This window comes from Nicotiana attenuata, chromosome 2 (genome assembly GCF_001879085.1).
Source record: "Nicotiana attenuata strain UT chromosome 2, NIATTr2, whole genome shotgun sequence".
In the NCBI taxonomy this organism is placed as follows: Eukaryota; Viridiplantae; Streptophyta; class Magnoliopsida; order Solanales; family Solanaceae; genus Nicotiana; species Nicotiana attenuata.
Window position 1 is genome coordinate 75,602,611 of NC_031990.1, and position 19,692 is coordinate 75,622,302.

At 37.6% G+C, this 19,692-nt stretch overlaps 1 protein-coding gene across 1 annotated transcript; it reads right to left on the reverse strand.

Annotated features, from left to right (window-relative positions):
• Nucleotides 383-6,843, reverse strand: LOC109212952 (snurportin-1). The gene is made up of 7 exons (XM_019376691.1): nucleotides 6,331-6,843; nucleotides 5,728-5,911; nucleotides 5,395-5,645; nucleotides 2,769-2,883; nucleotides 1,405-1,497; nucleotides 1,007-1,150; nucleotides 383-710 (listed from the first exon to the last, which is right to left on the reverse strand). The coding sequence occupies exons 1-7, from the start codon at nucleotides 6,723-6,725 to the stop codon at nucleotides 594-596; spliced, it is 1,299 nt and encodes a 432-aa protein (XP_019232236.1). The 5' UTR covers nucleotides 6,726-6,843; the 3' UTR covers nucleotides 383-593.

A 19,692-nucleotide genomic window follows, 5' to 3' on the forward strand; every position in this document is an offset into this window, starting at 1 on the left:
GTCAGTTGTATGAGACACAAAATAAAATTTTCCGGTGCATCGAAGAGGCTATCGGAGCTGTTCATAACGAACAATATTCATTCCAAAATATTCTGTTGTAGAATAATAAGCCAAAAGTATTAACCAAGAGAGCTACGGGCATTTCTTTTTTATCCACTGTTTTTACCTTCAAGACTGCATTCGCCTAACTTTTGAGCCTGTTTTAACAATATTACGTTCAAGATATTAACTGTTTGACACCAGAGGTAAGTTCAGCTGTCTCTGCAACTCTGCATTCCCTTAATCTTGCTTTGTAAAAGCTTGGTTGCCCAAATTAAGAAACAGTAGATGAGATGAGGGGAGAAAAGTGTCTAAATATCAGCAGGGGAAACCCCTCACAGGATGAAGTAAAAACATGGAATTTATCTTACTAATTCACCATTATTCTCATCTTACATGACGTCAATATGTATTTTCTGGGGTCAGATATACACATTCCAAACAAGGAAAACAATGTAGACGAGAAAGATCATGCCATCACTCTGGGTTGTTAATTTCTTAACAATGCAATTTTATAAGGCTTAGTTGAAAAGCACTTCCTGCACATGGCACCTTTAACCAGTCATATCTGCATCTTGAGTCGATCTTCCATCTTCGACACATGAACTGATTGATGCAAAAAGATGTTCAATTCTCAGAGGAGAATGTCGAGCAGCGTACTGGAACAAGACCTGACAAACAAAACCAAGTTGCTATGTCAAACGAAACACCCAATGATAATGCAGCACACATCTGAGTTGAAGGACTTAATCCGTGAAATGAATGGAAACATGCCAAGATACTTCATTAAAGAGCAAACCATGCAATGATCCAACAGATTTGCGCATGGACTACAACAGTGATACGGCATGGTCCCACAATATATAGGACGAACACTTGGCACCAGATTTACGTGATTAAAATTTTAAACTGGTAATTAAATCAGCAACTCTAACATAGGACATGGAATCTGAATCCACCATCTAACCTTCGAGTAACTATCAGCAAAAGCACGAGCACGATTGGATTTGCCCAGGTATTGTAGATCAGCTTTCTCCAGTTTACTGTCAACAAAAACTAATCCGCCTTCACCTATAGCAAACTTTATAAGATCTCCACGGTGAAGTTCTGTCTGAAGACCATGAGAACAGATTTCAGTAATGGATAACAAGAGAAGGAATGATACATGAAAAGGGGAAGAAAAAGGAAAAGGAGAAAGAAAAAGAGCTACTATGAATTCTGCTCTTTTGGTACCAAAGTGATTTACTTCTTCCTAATTTTGGAGGATCAAGAAAGCTGACTAGGAAGGCTTTTTCACACTTCTCCTCTATCCTTCCTCCTCTTAATCCCAATTAAATAAAGTGCAAAATGATGATACGATCGAACCTTTTGTATGAATTCCGCAAGCAAGCAACCAAATACGACAGGAGGATCATCAGATGTAGCCAGTTTGCCATCATCTAGGAGCTCCAAAACTACCTGGTTGTACAAGAAACGGAATGTGTGAATCTCATTTACCACAATTCACTAAATCCACTAGCATATGGTGAATTTCTTTCCTCCATTTCAAAAACAATACGATAGCAATTTTGAATACTAGATCCAAAGACAACAGAATAACGATAAGAACAATTCAGCAGCTTTTTTATCCCTAATCCCAGCTCAAAAATTGCAATTTTACAATTTTAAAACTTCCAAATTCTCTAAAACTCAAGAAAGAAAAGTAGATTAATATTTTCCTCCAATTGTATAGATATGACCTAAGGAAGCCAATCCCTAGCAAAGTGGGCTTTAGGTAAGATAGCGACGAACTCATTCCTGCTACATAAACCGAAGTAGTCGACAAATTCGATTACATCGTCTCAAGCTGGAACCCTTGGCCATGTACCGTTGTAATAAAACATCCTCCCTCACATCTAAAAGATATATATATCTATAAACATAAATTCCAAATTCACGTGATTGTCAATATCATTGCCGAATGTGATTATATCATTTTATGACCCTAAACTGCACCAAGCCCCAAGGTTCAGAAAAAACCTTACAACATAAAGTTACACCCTTTAATTTTTCTACTAAGAGATTCAACTTGAATCAGGGACATAACTTCTATTTCTAGCCTTATATGTGTGACAGCTCCCCTATTCATAATGCTATAAACCAAATGATTCACTAAAGTTTTAATTATGACCGGCAAGCACTCCGATATGCCGGTATCATATGTTCTAAATAAGGTAATTTCGTCGTTCGCATCCATAGGTGGATTTTAATACATTATAGAGCCTGGTGAGTAGATTTTTGATGTACTAACTAACTAATCACTAAGCAAAAACCTGTGAAATCAAGAAATATATGCTTAATTGCTTATGAGCAGGATTAAGGAGAAGAGGCCTAAGTCAAGTAAAATGGTGAGCTTTAGAATTTTCTTCATGATAAGCACGTCTATTTTAGGGATCAAGCTCAGACAACCTTAAGTGAGGTTGATTAACTTACTCTTTCGTAATACCTAAATATGCCAAATCATTTACCGATTCAAGCTTCAGGCAAGCTCAAATTGTTGGCAAGAACTTCAATTGTTCGACAAAAGTAACTCAAACACAGTTTTCTTTAGTTGCCTTGGGAGTTGGTCTTTTTAGTAGCTTGATTCATTTTACAATCCTCGTGTAACCTTATCGATTACATACTTGACTTATAACAACTTTCAAATTCAAAAGGTACATAATGGACATAACGGGCAAAGAGTGATGTACCTGTTGTTGACTTGGAACTTGTCCTTTATTATCTGTATCAATGACATACTGGCTACAGTTCTCATCCTTCCAAACCAATGTTAGCGGTGTATTTCCTGTTTGATAATGTGCATGCCTGGGTGCAGGATGGACAATTACAATGAAAAACAGAAAGGATCATGATCAAATGAAAGAACAAAAAGATCACCTGGAGTTTTCCAAAAGCCATAAGGTACAGGAGCTTAAAGGTTTGACTACTGATGAGTGCTAGAGAAACTACAGTAAAACTAGACAATTTAACACTAGAATAGCACAGACCAACTAAAGTGCTATGGTCCAAACCATGAAATATATATTTTCAAAATCATACGATTGCTGTATTCTTAGTTCCATGGATGCTAACAGTGTCACGATATGCATTCAAAATGAACAGTACAGACAAGGGAAAGGCAAGATAACCTATAGGTGGACCCAGAAAAGGATCAAGCTGTTCACAAGCAACTTCTAAGTGCCATCCATATGCAGCCTAACTGAAGAGTGCACAATAAAAGTTAGAACTATAGGGCAGTGAATATCATGTGGCTCCAGAAAAAGTAAAGATATTGTGGAATAAGAGTTCTTTTGTAAGGGGAAAAAAACAAGTCCTGGTTAAGTTGCTGAGAAAGCACATAACTCTAAGGACCGGCCCATGTAACCAACACCTTAGTTGGATATTCATTTCCAATGAACGCACATATATGTAAACAACTTGCTTTTCGAACGGAGGACGCAGCACTCAGAGTTTCAGAACCTTTAAGGCCTTTGTACTTGTAACAACTCCATCTCATTTTGAATAAGCGTCTTAATCTTCTACCAGAATTCTGCACCCATATAATGAGAGAGAGAACGCGAAAAAGCTTCTTAAACCTAACAAACCAATTCGAAGGGTAATAGGTTCTAAACATGAATATTTCCTAAACTGGAACACATTATAATGTTCATACAGCTACATCATCTCTAATGAGCTTCTCTCCTTCATGATTTTCTTTTGAACAAAAAAATTAACTGGCGTGTTCTGCAAATTGAGATAGAGAGATATGAAGCATGGGACACCAACGTCGAGCATGATAATTATATGAAGTTCTGAAATTAGAGGGACACAAATCCACTAGGACATAATATTTTATATTTACATAATGGAGTATATGACCTAGGATATTTTAAGAAAATATCTAGTAGCTCTAAATAATATATTTCATTAACTCCCTAAACTGGAATACCACATATTGTTCACACAAGCTAGAGCATTTTAATGAGCTTCTCTCCTTCATGATAGTTAAAAAAAGTTAAGCACTACACAAATTGAAGATCATCAGTTCACCACTATGAAGCATTGGACACCCACGTCGGGTATGAAATGAAGTTTTTGAAAATTAGAGGACCACTAGGAGACAAAATTTCATGTCATATCTGAACCGGTGTCCCAAGCTTCATAGCTATATTCGTATGAAGCATTAGACAGACACAATCCACCAGGACACACCTTATCAAAAATACGACTAGGAAAAGTATGTCATCAATTTAATTTCCACAACAGCCTCCATGGAGATCATTGGAGTAGATATCGGCCCCAACGACTAAGTTAGTTCAACGGACTAACAGAGGACCCAAGTCAAAATTAGACTCCAAGGACCTGGACGACTATAAATATGAGATGAAGGACAAGCTACCAGGCATCCAACAATACTCAAAATCATTCAACTACACAGCCTTCTGCTATACACGACTTCCATTTTTCCTTGACTTGCACATGTATTTTCTCTAAAGAACACTGTACCTTCCATATTTAGTTTCTTTAGAAGCTCTTAGCTTGTACTCCTTCGTCCCCATACTTGTAATTTAGCCTAGGCCTCTATCTCATGGAAATAGCATTGTACTACATGAAGTCCGACGACAATAATACAAATACGCTCTCTTTTCTCTCTATTTTCCTGTTGCCATTTCAATATTATTCTTACGTTTGTGCATCTTTCTTGGCCTCTCACCATATTCGACCGTAGAGAAATTTTTCCTCTAAAGACACCACAAAGGACTCTACCATCAGTAAAGGAAAGACACAGTGGCATCTTTTGTAAACTTAAAATCAGATAAAATAGTTTTTGAAAGTGTAGCATCTTTCTTCAAGGATATAACTCAAAACAACTAAGACGGAAAAGGATTGTTTAAGAACTTCAGAGGCCTTTAACCAGATTAGTCTGATGGCAATCCACTTGTTTTACAAGATCTAGAAGCCCTCCCATCAAAGAAACTAATTCTGAATGCCAGCTTACTTTCTCATGTATAACACTTGAAACATCATAGCAAACACTTTTTGTGTTGTGATAAGCTTTTAATGGTCAAACGAACATGTTAAAGAAAAGCTTATTTACTGTGTCACTTACTTCTTTATATGCTTGCTATTTTCCTTTTTTTTCTTTTTTTTCCAAGACCTTACTAGTGGGATTCTACTTGGTTGTTGTTGTTGTTGTTTCTTTTTCTTTTTTCTTTTTTATCATTGAAAGAGATGAAAAAAAAGAGTTGCGAACTTCAAGAGCAAATTATGTTCACGGTTTGTAATACATTGCCGTCTACTAAACAAATGAGAGATAAACAGCAAAAAAGATCTTACTTGTTGTAAAACAGTAATCCATCCTTGACATATGGAACTTGTCCTGCATAAGCTGTGTGTAGTCCTTCTTTGTCACAGTTGTAGACAGGAAGTGTACTAAACTTATATCTATGATAAGTTGAGGGAGCATCACAAGCCCCCGTCTCAGCAAGCTTGCTGTTTAACCAAAAGAATCTGAATTCTGCCGTGCACTCATATAACGAAAGTCCCGCCCAACATACACCGTCAATGACATAATATGTTTCATCAGACTGCCACATTAAAGACAATGCGGAACATCATAGGCATACAGAACAAAGTAAAAGCAACAACGATACATGATTCAATTGTTACCTCGTGAAATATGCAATCGAGAATACAGTATGATTGAGCAGATTTACTGTTATTAGTCCTGGCACCATTGGGTAGAGCAGAAGGAAAACGGTGTAAGCGAACTCCATTGCGCAGTCTACTGATTGTTGTTCCGTCAGAAGAAACAACAAAACATCGTTTTCCAGCTGGCCTAGCAAATACATACCTGCACACCAAATTCGACCTAATATTAGTTATATGCTTAAAATTATATTCGTTAGGTTGAATTAAGCAAACTATTCACAACAAAGGCAAAGTACCAGCAACCAGTGGCAGAGCCAGAAATTCTAACAAGCAGATTCAAAAACACTACACTAAAAGTTTTTCTAGCCAAGCTCAAAGCTTCAATTTTGACCTAGTCTAAATTTGAAGATTGACCATATCACAAAGTTGAATTGCCAAACTCAGCTTCTGAAAAAATTTAAATGCTTAACACCAGTTCGGTCAATAAGAATCAAAATTCAAATTTTTTGAAGTGAAACTAAAAATTTCAACCGTTTAATTTGACAAGTGTTAAAATTGAATATATAAATATAGAAATCCTCTATATTCAAAGGAACCAAAAAGGAGCAAGTAAAATGTTACCAATCCGTGTTCAAGTTATCAGGAACATCAATCATCCATTCAGGAAGCATAAGCTGCTTGGCGAACCACTGACGAGCTTCAGGTCCTCTGAGCTTAGTAGCTTGACGAATATCATGTGCATCCTTAGGATGTCCAAAATCGGCGTCAGTTTCACCGGGAAAGGATTCGGCAGGGACGGAAGCAACTTCTATATCGAGCTGTTGCTCTTCGGAAGCGGACTTGTAGTCATCGTCTTGCGTGGGTTGAAGAGAGAGGACTGTGGAAGCTAAACGACGGGCTTGTAACTGAGCGTCGCGTCGGTTTTGGCACTGCCGGAGCAATGAAAGTTCCCGGCGTCTTTGTTGGTCTGAGATCGCCGGCCGTTTGAACGGGCGGCGTATATCGTGTGAGCTCATCCTGTATCTTGCTCGACGTGAAAGTAGGAATTTTGGTAATGGCTATGTTTAAACTTGCAGCGATCCCTCTTCTTTGACAAAGTTGTAAAAGTACTTTTCTAAGTACGAAATAGTGATGAGAAATTGGCAAAAATGGTCCTTTATGTTTGGGAAGGTCCAAATTAATGGATCTTTCTATATTCATTTTTTATTTTTTTAATCATAGGCATAGTTTATATATTGATTATACATATATAATACATAAATTATATATATTACAATTTCATATTTTTAGTTTAAGCAGATCTGGGTTAGTTCTTCAAATTAGTCCCTTAAATACTTGTTTGTCCATAAAAAAGAATTCCTTTTTTTAAATTTATTTTTCAAACATGTGTTGTCCATGAAATTTTGCAAGTTTTTGGATTTTTTTGAAAATGAGTTTTTCAAAACCAAAAAGTTCAAAATTATACATTTTAAAAGTGAAATACATGTCCAAACATAATTTTAAATTCTAAATACCATTTTAACGTTTTATACTTCAATACCACACAAGAAGGGGTGGGGTGGGGAGGGGGGGGAGGGGATTTGTGTGGTGTCTAATTTTTCGCGTGCACAGATTATAGAAGGATCTGGTTCTTCTATGTGTTCCTTATACTACTGTTGCGGAATAATAAATGCGAAAAGTAAAGAACACAAGTATTTTACGTAGAAAACACCTAGCGCAAAAGGTGAAAAAATCACGACCTACTACTCAGTAGGATTTTCCCCAACACTTCACTAAATCACTAAGCCAAAACAACATTTACAAAACTCTTTGTAAACCTAAGGATTACCTCTAATCCCTTTGTGGCAACCAGCCTCTAGCTGTTGCAGCAACTTCAAGTTAACTCTAACTTGAATACAACACTCAGAGTACCTAATACAATTGCTTCTAGATAAAACTGAAAGGTACATTTGAAACACCTACTACAATGAAACTAGAATAAAAGACATACACTTGGAACTGATTCTTCTATCTGGTTCATGTAGTGATGTTGGGCTTATTTCTATATGTTTTTATGGTACTTTACCCATGTTTTAACCGCTTTTTATTGCTATTTGGTGTTTAAAATGCCCAACAAGGTCTAATTATTGGTTTTATGACTAATGGAGTTGTGTGTGATGATTTAGGGTGTTTGGAGTGCAAAAATATGAAGAAAAGGTGCTCCAACTAGAGGAATAGAGGTTGGATGCGTCGCATCCAACCTTGGAAAGAAGATACTTGGTGCACCCCTTAGCAGTGAAGTCAGCCCATAGGATTCCTATAGCATCCGCACCTGGGCAAAGCTGAGATGGAGGAACAAAGGGTGGATGCGAAGCATCCACCTTAGCATGCGAAGCTGAGAAGCGGAAGACGAGGTGGATGCGAAGCATCCACCCCAGCATCAATCCCTGAAGCTGATTCGGACTAGGATTAGGAGAACTTTGGCCCACGACTTTTGTACGCAATATATTGGCCAAAAACACCCCTTTTAGGTCATCTAACACACTTTTGAAGGGAATTCGACCTAGGGAGAGCACAGAGCCGCCGTGGAGGCCGGGTTTCATCTTTCTTCCACCAAACTTAGTAATTTTTATGTTTTTTTGTATGATTTGTTGTTTTGCTACCATGTCTATGTGGAGCTAAACTTCACGTTCTAGGGTTGTGGTTCTTTCATGACTATTGTTATTCGGATATTGATTTTGATTTCTTAGTTTATCATATTGGTTTATTTATTTAATCATGCACTTAATTATTTGATTGTTTGATCACCAATTGAATACTATATACGAATCTTGAATTGAACTCGAAAGTGGAAATTCTAGATTGCATATAGGATTGAGTAGAGCAAGTTCTTGAACCTGGGCATCGAGGAACGGATTCGCGGTTAGGATAGACATATACCTAATTACCTTGCTTGGTTAATTTACATGAATTATAAATGCGTTCTTGTTAGTTCTAATTCCATAGACATATAGGAGTTAGGTTAGCTTGAATAGGCGAGTAAGAACTCGACAGATTCTTATGAGCAATATTAACCCTGTTAACCATATACTAGATAAATTAGTTAGTCAATTCAATTGAAGAATACAATAGGAATGTTAGATAGCCCATAACCCTAAATCGTTTTCATTACATTGATATCATAAAATCTGCTCTTTCTCTGTTCAAAGTTCATTATTTATATTTCTTAATTTAATTAGTTTAGAATCAAATATTTCTAGGTTTAATTCCTTTTTAGATAATTAAGATAGTTTAACTTAGTTAATAGTTAATCACAAGTCCTCGTGGGTTCGACATCCGACTTTTAGTCACTTTATTACTTGACGACCGCGTATACTTGCGTGTGCGTTTGGCCGCAACATGTAGCTTTAGGATTGCACACTTTAATCACACACGAATTGCTTGCAAAATGCCTAGCTATTTTGCTCTCAACTCACGATTAACTTCAGCGTTTGTGCATCCCTCTAAAATGAGAACACCCTGAAATATATAGAGTTAGTAGAATAGGAAATAACTAGAGTTCCAATGCTATACTCTTCCTTGGTGGAAGAGTTCTAGTTATCTTCAACTTCTATCTCTTCCCTTATCTTGGATAGAATTCTCTTCAAGTAAGGAGTCCTTCTCCTTATCACTAATGCAACCTTTTCGTTCTGGAGATATCAGATATAACAAGTTAAGCTTATCTCCTTCACGTGCGTCCCTTATGCTCGAATCTTCCCGTGTTTGTGTACACTGTGTATGAACCTAGTTCATGTTTGAGCTCCTTTGTCAATCATCAAAACAAACTTTACTTGGGCCAACACATTCTTCAACTTAACTACAAATATATTTTTTTCAAAATTACAAATTTTATGTATAAACGCCTACTAAGTTTATTAAAGGGAAACTTACACAAATGTCCCAAATAAATCTCAACTTACCAACCTCTAGCCATTAGTCATAAACTTACCAAAACTAGCCAACAAAAATTGAAAAACCAAATAATAGGGTTCTTTCTCTCAAAGAATCACATGCAAAAATCACCTTCCATATTTTTAAGCGTGATTAGCAACATTAGATACAAGACGGAAAGGGACTTTCATGGACGGGGTAGCAAATAAGGTGATGAAATACAAAAATCTATACAATATTCCAAAAATCTAAATAAAAAAGGAATTTTTTCAATGGGTATAGTTGAAATTCATTGAAAATATATAGATAAGTCAATATACAAAATTTGAGGAAGATTGGAGGTGATTTGGACTAGTTTTGTATCAAAATTCGTAATTAAATCGAGTTCAAAAAAGTCTTCTGCGACACATGTATCAAACATGTATCATGCATGTATCTCACACACAGGTATACATGGATATACATGTGATACACAATTGATACAAATATGATATATATGTGATACACAAATGATACATAGTGTGATACACATATCATTTTTTTTTCATGTTCAGCTTTTACTTCGAATTTTTAATTCAAACCACCTCAAAACTTCACCAAATCATCCCAAAACTGAGATTCAAGGTCCTTAAGTTGTGCCCAATCTATTCTAATAACACCCACTCAAAACAAAGCAAAAATTTGATATTTTTTTTTGCTACAAATAGCTAATTGGCTAATTTGGCTAATATTAGTAATATTTTACCAATTGGCCAATTTTTATAATGAGCTACTTATAAATGGACATAGCTGGTAATTCCCCTTTATTAAAAGTGAGCAATATTTGTCAACATCAAATAGTTAACAAGAGAGGTCACATTTGGAGGTACAACTTTTGCGGTCTCTCATATTTTTTATTTATTTTCTGGTATGCTAATTTTATTTTATTTCTAATGTCTGGTACGATTTTTGGTATTGTAATTTTTGGGATTTTATATAATTTTCCCTGTATTTTTAATTATCTTCTTTATAATTTCTATTAAATCAAACCGCTAGAGTTTGTTAAATATTTAAGGAAGACCAAAATTTAACAAACAAAGACTAAAGCTGCTCAGAAATGTATCTAAGACTTTAGTATAAACCTACTTCAAATATAACGGACCATTGTGGTCATCATAATGCCTAACCAGGTGATCTAAATATTTTGTTCCCACTTGCTCCATGAACCGATCTTCAAATTTAACAAGTATTGCCTTTTACTTTTCTTATGGGCAACAATTTTAACTTTTAAACTTGATGTCACACCTCCTTTTCCCAAGGAATAGGGAGTTTTTTCAATTAAAGTGACCTTAATTAAAATGGAACTAATTATTTATCAGATTTGCCACTTGGAATAATTCATGGTGTCCCAAGTCACCGGTTTATTTTAAATCCCAAATCGAGGAAATTCGATTCCATTCAAAGTCTGCTTAAACCAGAAGACCGGGTAAGGAATTTTGTTAGCTCGAGAGAAGGTATTAGGCATTCTCGGGTTCCGTGATTTTAGCACGGTCACTCAACTATTAATAATTGGCCTAGTTATCTGATTCGTTACATGTTTAAACCTATTGTGCATTTTTAACTTTTGACCGCTTTTAGTATTTATGGAATTCGTTTGAACAAATCGCGATGTCGCGCACTCGTTTGATTTTTGTACATATTGTGAATCGCGTCACGTGAAGCGCACCTACGATTCAAAACATGTTGATTTTATTATTATTTGAAGTTATGGTCAAGTCGCGTGAAACGCACACTCAAATTGGGGATTACGTATCATGACTATGCCACGGGAACCGTACCAATAATCACGATGATTATTATTAATCGCGCCTAAAGCAAGCTACAATGTACATGATATTTAGTTTCCTAAGGTTTGAAATTGCTTGTGAGGTCATTATGGACAAGTGCTGTGAGAGAAGGACTATGATTATTAATAATTTTCCAAACAAAACGTTAATGGTTCAAAAGGTGACAAAATATGAGAATAACCTAAGTTCCAGAATTCATAATTTACACTATGCTTGCATGTCCCAAACTAGCGTAACTATCAGGCTAATAGGGTAAATGGGCCTGAATGAAAGGCCCGATTTCTGACAACTCAAACCCCTAACCTTAACATTCAGCTTTATAACAACAGATCTATTGGGCCTGAGCAAAGTGTGAAGTCTATTTGGCCCATTTTCTTTTCTCCAATTAGAGTTGGGCCTGTAGCCCAGTAAGTTATCAGTCAACATAATACAAAGATACATTCAGTAACACGCTGTTTGGATCATTATTCCCTATCGTTTTATAATGTATTGTATTGTATTGTACCGTATCGTTTTATGAATACAATATTTGGATAGATTGTATTGTTTGTTATTTTTAAATAATATTTTGTTGTTTGGTTTGACTGTGTCGTACTGTACTGTAATTGATAAGTTTACTAAAATACCCTCAGTTGTTTAAATATTAAATTTATCAAAATTATGTATAAAAATAATTTTAAAAAATAAAACAGAAGAAGGCAAAACACAATAAGGAAGCAGAACAAAGGAGCGAGACAGAAAAAGGCCAAAGGAGCACAACTAATTAGAATTGAGTTACAAGCAAATTAGGAGAAAAAATAAAACAGGAGGCAACAAAACACCTTTAACATTGGTCTGGAAAAAAACAAAGTTGGTTATAAGTTGGAGATTTGGAGTTAAAATAGAAAAAAGATAAAGGGTAAATAGAATTATGGAGTAATAAGTTAGGGCATAATTGGAAAGAAAAATAGGAAACAATTCCACCACACCAAATCGGTTGTTTCAAAAAAGGGGACTTTTCATTATTCCAGAACAATGGATTTAACAATACAATACAACCAATTTTAATGAAACAATCAAAACAAACATTATTTTGGGATAACAGTACAATACAATACAACGAGGAACAACCATCCAAACAAGCTGTAAGTTAACAAGTCTGCCTAAATATGACAATTACGATCACTAATTCATCGAACAATAAATTGCAACATTAAGCATTCGATTGTGATTACAAATCTGGCTAAAATGTGTAACAACTTTTAAAAACTCAATCAAAGGGGAAAATCGCTCTTTTAAACTTAAATCTAATTATTACAAAGGTAATTGAACCTGACTACAGTTGGTGTTATCATACAAAAAAAATACATATATATGATCTTAATTTTCAACATCTCATGAGTTGCTTCAGAGTCACTAACTTTGCCCCAACATTCTATATTCCCGCAAGTTTAACTCACTCTTATTACCCGACCAACACCACAAGCTTGTTCATGAATAATGGAGAATCAGTTATGTGAAAACTTAAATTATTCCTAGTAAAGAATCACAAGCACAGTATATTCCATCATCGAAGAGGGAGATAGACAGGCTAAATCACAATTCCATTTCGATATCTTCAGATCATGACCGTCATCATGAATTATTTCAATACAATAGTAATACGTTTAAAGCACATTAGTGGATGAAATAAATTTAAGCTAGGTGTTGTAGAACATGCCAATCACATAGGAGCTTTACAGGAAATTCCAAACTTGAACACAATACTTAGCATTCAAATCCAGAAAATCAACACAACAAATAATAAATAATTTAATTCCTCATTTCATAAACTCAAATAAACAACTAATTTGGGGTAGAGCATACCTAATTTGCAGCAAACAACAAAGAGAGACCCAATAAAGGTTTTAAAAAAATTAGAAATATGGAGTCCAACAATGATCAACAGTAGCAGCAGAAAAAAGCTTCAAATCTCAGTCGAAAATCAGCTTTGAGGAAGACAGAACTTGTATAAAGATGTAGCAGAAATTACAAGCAACTTTGAAAACTCTTTTTATGATTTTTCTTTTCTGATTTCTGGTGTTCTCAGATCTGAAAACTAAACTTTCTAGCTACTTTCTCTCTTTTTCTGTCTAAGCCCCCCCCCCCCCCCCAAACTGAGTGAAATGAGCCTTTTATAGCAGGGATTCTAGGGCAGCAAGACTTGATTTTCCTAAATCATTCACACCCTTCAAACTTTATTTTTTTTTATTCATTTACACCCCAGATTCCCAAATCGTGCCCTATCTTCTGTTTTCCAGGACAGACTCCTTTCTCTCCTTCAGTTGTAACAGAAAATATTCCCTAATTAAAGTACTAGACTACCCTTCCCACTCCCTATAATTATAGATGGCCAAACACACACTAATTAGGCCTTCTACTGTCAAGCCCAAACTCAATAAGTCTAAATCAAAACAACCCAAAATCAAATAAACAAATAACTGATTTTGAACAAACTATCACTATAATGAATTTAAAATAGGACTAAACTAATTAAACATTAACCAGCTATGAAATTAAACTTGTTAACTAACAAAGGAACCTAAAAATCAGTAATTAAACTAAGTAAACAAAAGGAGAAAACCATTAACAAATTACTGCTTACACAGAAGGGGTATCACTTTTAAGGGTTTGGGGAGCTTAGGTGCGGACCATCGGATCTTGATCAACGAATGGCCACGATTAAACGATGTCGTCGTTTGGGGTTAGTAGTGGAGGCTGGACCGGGTGAGGGGCTTGGGTTTGGGCAGCGTGGGTGCCTTTGGGTGATACCAAAATTGGTTTCTAATCGACAATTTGGGAAGAGATTTGGAAGAAGAAGACAGAAAATGAAGGAAGAAACAGAAGAGAGGAAGAAGAATGCAGAAGAAGCTAGAACTGGGAGAGGGAAATTCGAATTTTCATTGATATTCAAAAGTACCTAATGAGTGATTACAACTAGTTATTTATACTCCTCGATGGTATACTGAAAATGTAAAATCAAAGCAAGAGAATTGATCTAGGAAATGAACTAAACATGCTAACTACATTTCCCGCCACTAACTAATATTCAAATTTTAACTACAACTAACATAACTAACTTTCAAATGGGCCTACTCCTCAGCTGCTGACGTGGCCTCATGAACTCCTGCTAAGTTTTGTGTACCAATACCCCCCTGTGGAAGAACACCCTTGTCCTCAAGGGTGAAAGAAGGAAACCTGGTCCTAAGGAGGGAAGCAAATTCCCAAGTAGCAACAACAACATCCAAACCTTGCCATTTAATCAAGCATTGGGCAACTGCCTTGTTATCCTTTTTGACCAATCTAAGATCAAGTATAGCTTCAGGAGCAGGACATAAAGGACTAGAGAGATCCAGGATAGGAGGGTGCATAGTTTCAGAAGGCAGGACTGGGCAGAACTTGAGCTGAGAAATATGAAAAGTGGGGTGGATTTGGACCTCGGGTGGGAGCAGCAATTTGTAAGCAACTGCTCCAACTCGTTCAAAAATAGGGTAAGGACCAAAATAGCGAGAGGTAAGCTTATGATAGGGAGAAATAGAAAGGGTGGATTACCTATAAGGTTGCAACTTCACAAAGACCCAGTCACCAACTGAGAATTGCCTGTCAGTGCGATGGGCATTTGCTTGATCTTGCATCCGCTGTTGAGCTCGTGCCAAATGATACTTAGCTAATTGCATTTTAAAGTCGCAGAGCGGCATAATGCTCTCAATGTCATTAGAAGGGGAATCGCCAGGAAGATAAGGAAGGTGGAGAGGTGGAGGATAGCCATAAAGGAGTTCAAAAGGTAAGGTCTGAATGGTAGAATAGTGTGATGAGTTATACCACCATTCAGCCAAAGGCGAGAAGGCACACCAATCAGATGGTGAATCAGAACAGAAACAGCGTAAATAAGTCTCCAAACACCGATTAAGAACCTCAGTTTGGCCATCAGTTTGCGGATGATAAGCTGTAGAAGTGTGTAAATGTACACCCTGAGCAGATAGGAACTCCTTCCAAAATGAGCTAATGAAAATAGGATCACGATCACTGGTGATGGTAGCATGTATGTGCCTGTGCAACAAAAATGCACAGCAAGTGTAGTGTGAGTAGGAAAACAACGCGTACCCAGTAAGTATCCAGTCTAACCTCGAAGGAATAGTGACGAGGGGTCGACTTCGACACTTACTAGTGGTCCAATAGTATCATAATATGAGGTTTTAATTTGACATGATATGTAGAGATAACAACAGAACTCAGAACAAGAAGAGAGCTGAACCATTGTTTAATTATTATTAAAAAACCCCAAAACACTTCCTTCACTTAAAACAAATGATCTTTCAATGATAAATTTATACAAATTATAAAAAGGGTTTCCAGTTTTATTATCACACATAATTTACAGCGAGGACGTTCGGCCCGATCCAACATAAATGTAAACTGTGCACTGCCGAGGGTCGAACGGCGTGAACCATAGATGCATCTATTTCCCTGCTCGCGAATCATACATGCGACATGGTCCCCGCTTGCGAATCATACATGCGACGCGGTCAAATATAAATTTAAGAAATTACCCAGCTCGCGAATCATACCTGCGACGCGGTCAAATATAAATTTAACATTAAAATCATATCTCTTTCTTAATTCTTTTCAAAATGAGGAAAATTCAGCTTGTAGCTTTTTAAGAAAATTACCCCGCTCGCGAAACATACATGCGACGCGGATACACATAGATTTCTTAAGCTATTATAATATTCCTCAATTCTTTTCGAAACTACGAAGTTCAAATGAAACCTTTTAAATACTAAATTCTTCAATTTCAACTCCTTTTAGAATATTTAATAAGCAAACTCAATCTCGCTCCCTCTCAAGGCAACAATGAGCATAAATCAATAACAATATCAACAAGGCATGATGTGAGCCCAAAACTACCTGGACATAGGCATAACTAGTAGGTACGTACGGACTCTCGTCACCTCGTGCGTACATAGCCCCCACAAGTAGAAGCACATAATAATTTAGTTCACCTATGGGTTAATTCCCTCTTACAAGGTTAGAATGGAGACTTACCTTGCTCTAAAGTTCCATAACCGGCTCTATCGCCACTCTAGCACCTCAAATCGATGCCCAACGCTCCAAAACTAGCCAAACAACGAGCAAACCATTGAGAATACACTCTAATAGTCATAACAATTCTAGTTACAACAATTCCCAACTCCGCTCGGAAAGTCGATAGAAATCACCCTCGGGCCCACGTGCCCGGATTCCGAAATTTTTCGAAGATAAACATTACCCATAACCTTACGAACTCAAATATATAGTTTATTCCCAATTCCATGTCTAATTTCATGGTCAAAATCTAAGAATACCGATTTCTAGGTTTTTCTTCAAAACCCCAAATTCTACTAGTTTCCATGTTCAAATCTACGTAAACTCATGTGTTTAACTCAAATTTGTGAAGAAAGCACTTACCCCATCATGATTGATGAAGATGGCACTCCAATGTGCTCCAAAATCGGCTCCCATGGGCGAAAATGAAATGAGATAGAGCCAAACCCTCGTTCTTAAAGAAGACACTGCCAACCCCGACTTTCGCACATGCAGTCACTTGACCGCTTCTGCGGTTCCGCAGGTGCAACCCAACAACCGCTTATGCGGTCTATCCCCAGTTGCCCACTTCCGCTTCTGCGCCTTCCTTTCCGTAGGTGCAGTCTCGCTTCTGCGGCGAGGTGACCGCATTTGCGGTCTCAGCACTTCCCCACCAAATCGCAGCTACGCCCTTTTGGCCGCTTCTGCGGCTCCGCACCTGCAGCCAAAATCTCGCAGGTGCGGTTACACCAGATGACAGCAAACTTAGAAGTCTTCATAAGGCCGAATACAATCCGTTAACCACCCGGAATTCACCCGGGGCCCCCGAGACCCAGTCCAATCGCCCCGACCAGTTCCAAAATATAATGCGGACTTACTCGAGGCTTCAAATCACATCAAACAATGCTAAAACCATGAATCGCACTCCAATTCAAGCTTAATGAACTTTAGAACTTCAAACTTCTACATTCGATGCCGAAACCTATCAAATCACGTCCGATTGACCTCAAATTTTGCACACAAGTCATATTTGACATTACGGACCTACTCCAACTTTCAGAATCGAAATCTGACCTCGTTATCAAAAAGTTCCCTCCCGGTCAAACTTCTCAAAAACCATCAAATTTCTAACTTTCGCTAAACGACTCCGAAATGACCTATGGACCTCCAAATCCACTTTCGAGCGTGCTCCCAATACCGGAATCACCATACAGGGCTATCCTCAGACTCGGAATTCCAAACGGACATCGATAATATTGAAATGCACTTCAACCCAAATTTGTGAAATTCTTCCAAGATGCTAACTTCCACAATAGGTGCCGAAACGCTCCCGGGTCATCCAAAGCCCGATCCGAACATAAGCCTAAGTCTGAAATCATCATTCGAACCTGCTGGAACCTTCAAATCCCGATTCCAATGTTGTTTACTCAAAAATCCAACCTTAGTCAATTCTTCCAGCTTGAAGCTTCCGAAATGAGATTTCTCTTCCCAATTCAACTCCGAACTTCCGAAATTCCAGTTCCGACCACACATACTAGTCATAATACCTTTAGTGGAGCTGCTAATGGCCTCAAACCACCGAACGACACGCTAAATCTCAAAACGATCGATCGGGTCGTCACATTATCTCCCACTTAAACATATATTCGTCCTCGAACATGCTAAGAATTGTGTTGGAGTTGTCTGAAATCATTGGTTAACACCTCACGCACCTGCCCGTGCTACCATAACCCAGTTGAGCACACTAGCTCGAGCCAGTCTGAAGATTCCTCTTTTGCTTAGTCAAATTAGCCTTAGAGCCAGATTCTAACATCCGAAATTCTCTGCCAGGTCTGTTTCCATCATACGAACACCGTATCAATCACTACACGATGCACCAATACATGATTGCATACCTTTGCTGAATCCACACTATGCACTGCATAACCCACATGACCATAATAACATCCTCTGATAATAATAGCCGAACTTCCACGAATTCGATGCTCACAACACACCTCATGACACATATAAGTCCTGTTCCAACTCTTGCAATACTGCCACGACGGAAGAGGTGTGTAGAGACTCATAACCAACTGCTAAGTCAAGAAATCATTGAGTCTATTCTCCTGACAGGAACCATGACCTCATTATGAACCAAATAACGATATTTGCTCTTTAATATACTTTATATAATTCGATTGCACTAATCCCAAATCCAATAATCTCGTCTCACCCAGTCTAAGCTGCTCAGGCAATAAGCCACCTCAGGCAGTGCCAAAAGTCTCATATGATGCCACAGTGTGCCAATAAGCTACAAACCCAAATGTGATACATAAGGAAAATGAACTCTAGAAAGGATTACTCAACCCGCGTAACTAATTAGACAACCTAAAAGGTGTCATGAACTTTCCTCAGAAAATGGAAAACAAAACACACAAAAATAGCTATAGGGGACTGTACCCAACATCACACTGTTGCGGCGTGCAACCCGATCCAAACAATATACCCATGGCGACGCGCCACCCGATCCACACACAAAATCTACATAAGGAGATACATATCGAGCTAGAATGCTCATAACTACGAAATACCCGAATATTGGCCACAAGCACGCCAAGTGCATAATACCATCCCTAGGGAGACAGATAGCGCCATACGTTGCAAAACTCAAGCATAACTAAGGTGCGATATATGATCTGCATTTCGGGAGCCATCCTGCTCACATAATACCATCGCTACGCGGAACCTCAACACAGATGAAATTAACAAGCCGTTTCATAACTCAATGGCACAATATAGTATTACATGAAGTAGCCGGTGATGAATTAACATCCAATATCCGAATACTTCTCCACATGGAGCGCTATGCTGAAATGAACACCTCCGGCCCGATATAGAGCCCACATTCATATCTATATCCACCCACGGACCTCAAGCCAATTCGGATTGCACCGTACTAGTCTAATAACCTTTCAAGGGTTCATAATAACCCTTTTTCCTATATCACAAAAGAACAACCATCATATCCGGAACAAACCTCCACAGTCCACAACCAAATGGACCGAGCGCCCTCAGGCAGGAATTCTCATATGAACAATCGTACCGCAATCTCCATACTTTGTTCCAATCTTGATCAATCACATGACTACATGTCACACTTATACAATCTTCCCGTGGGACGTTC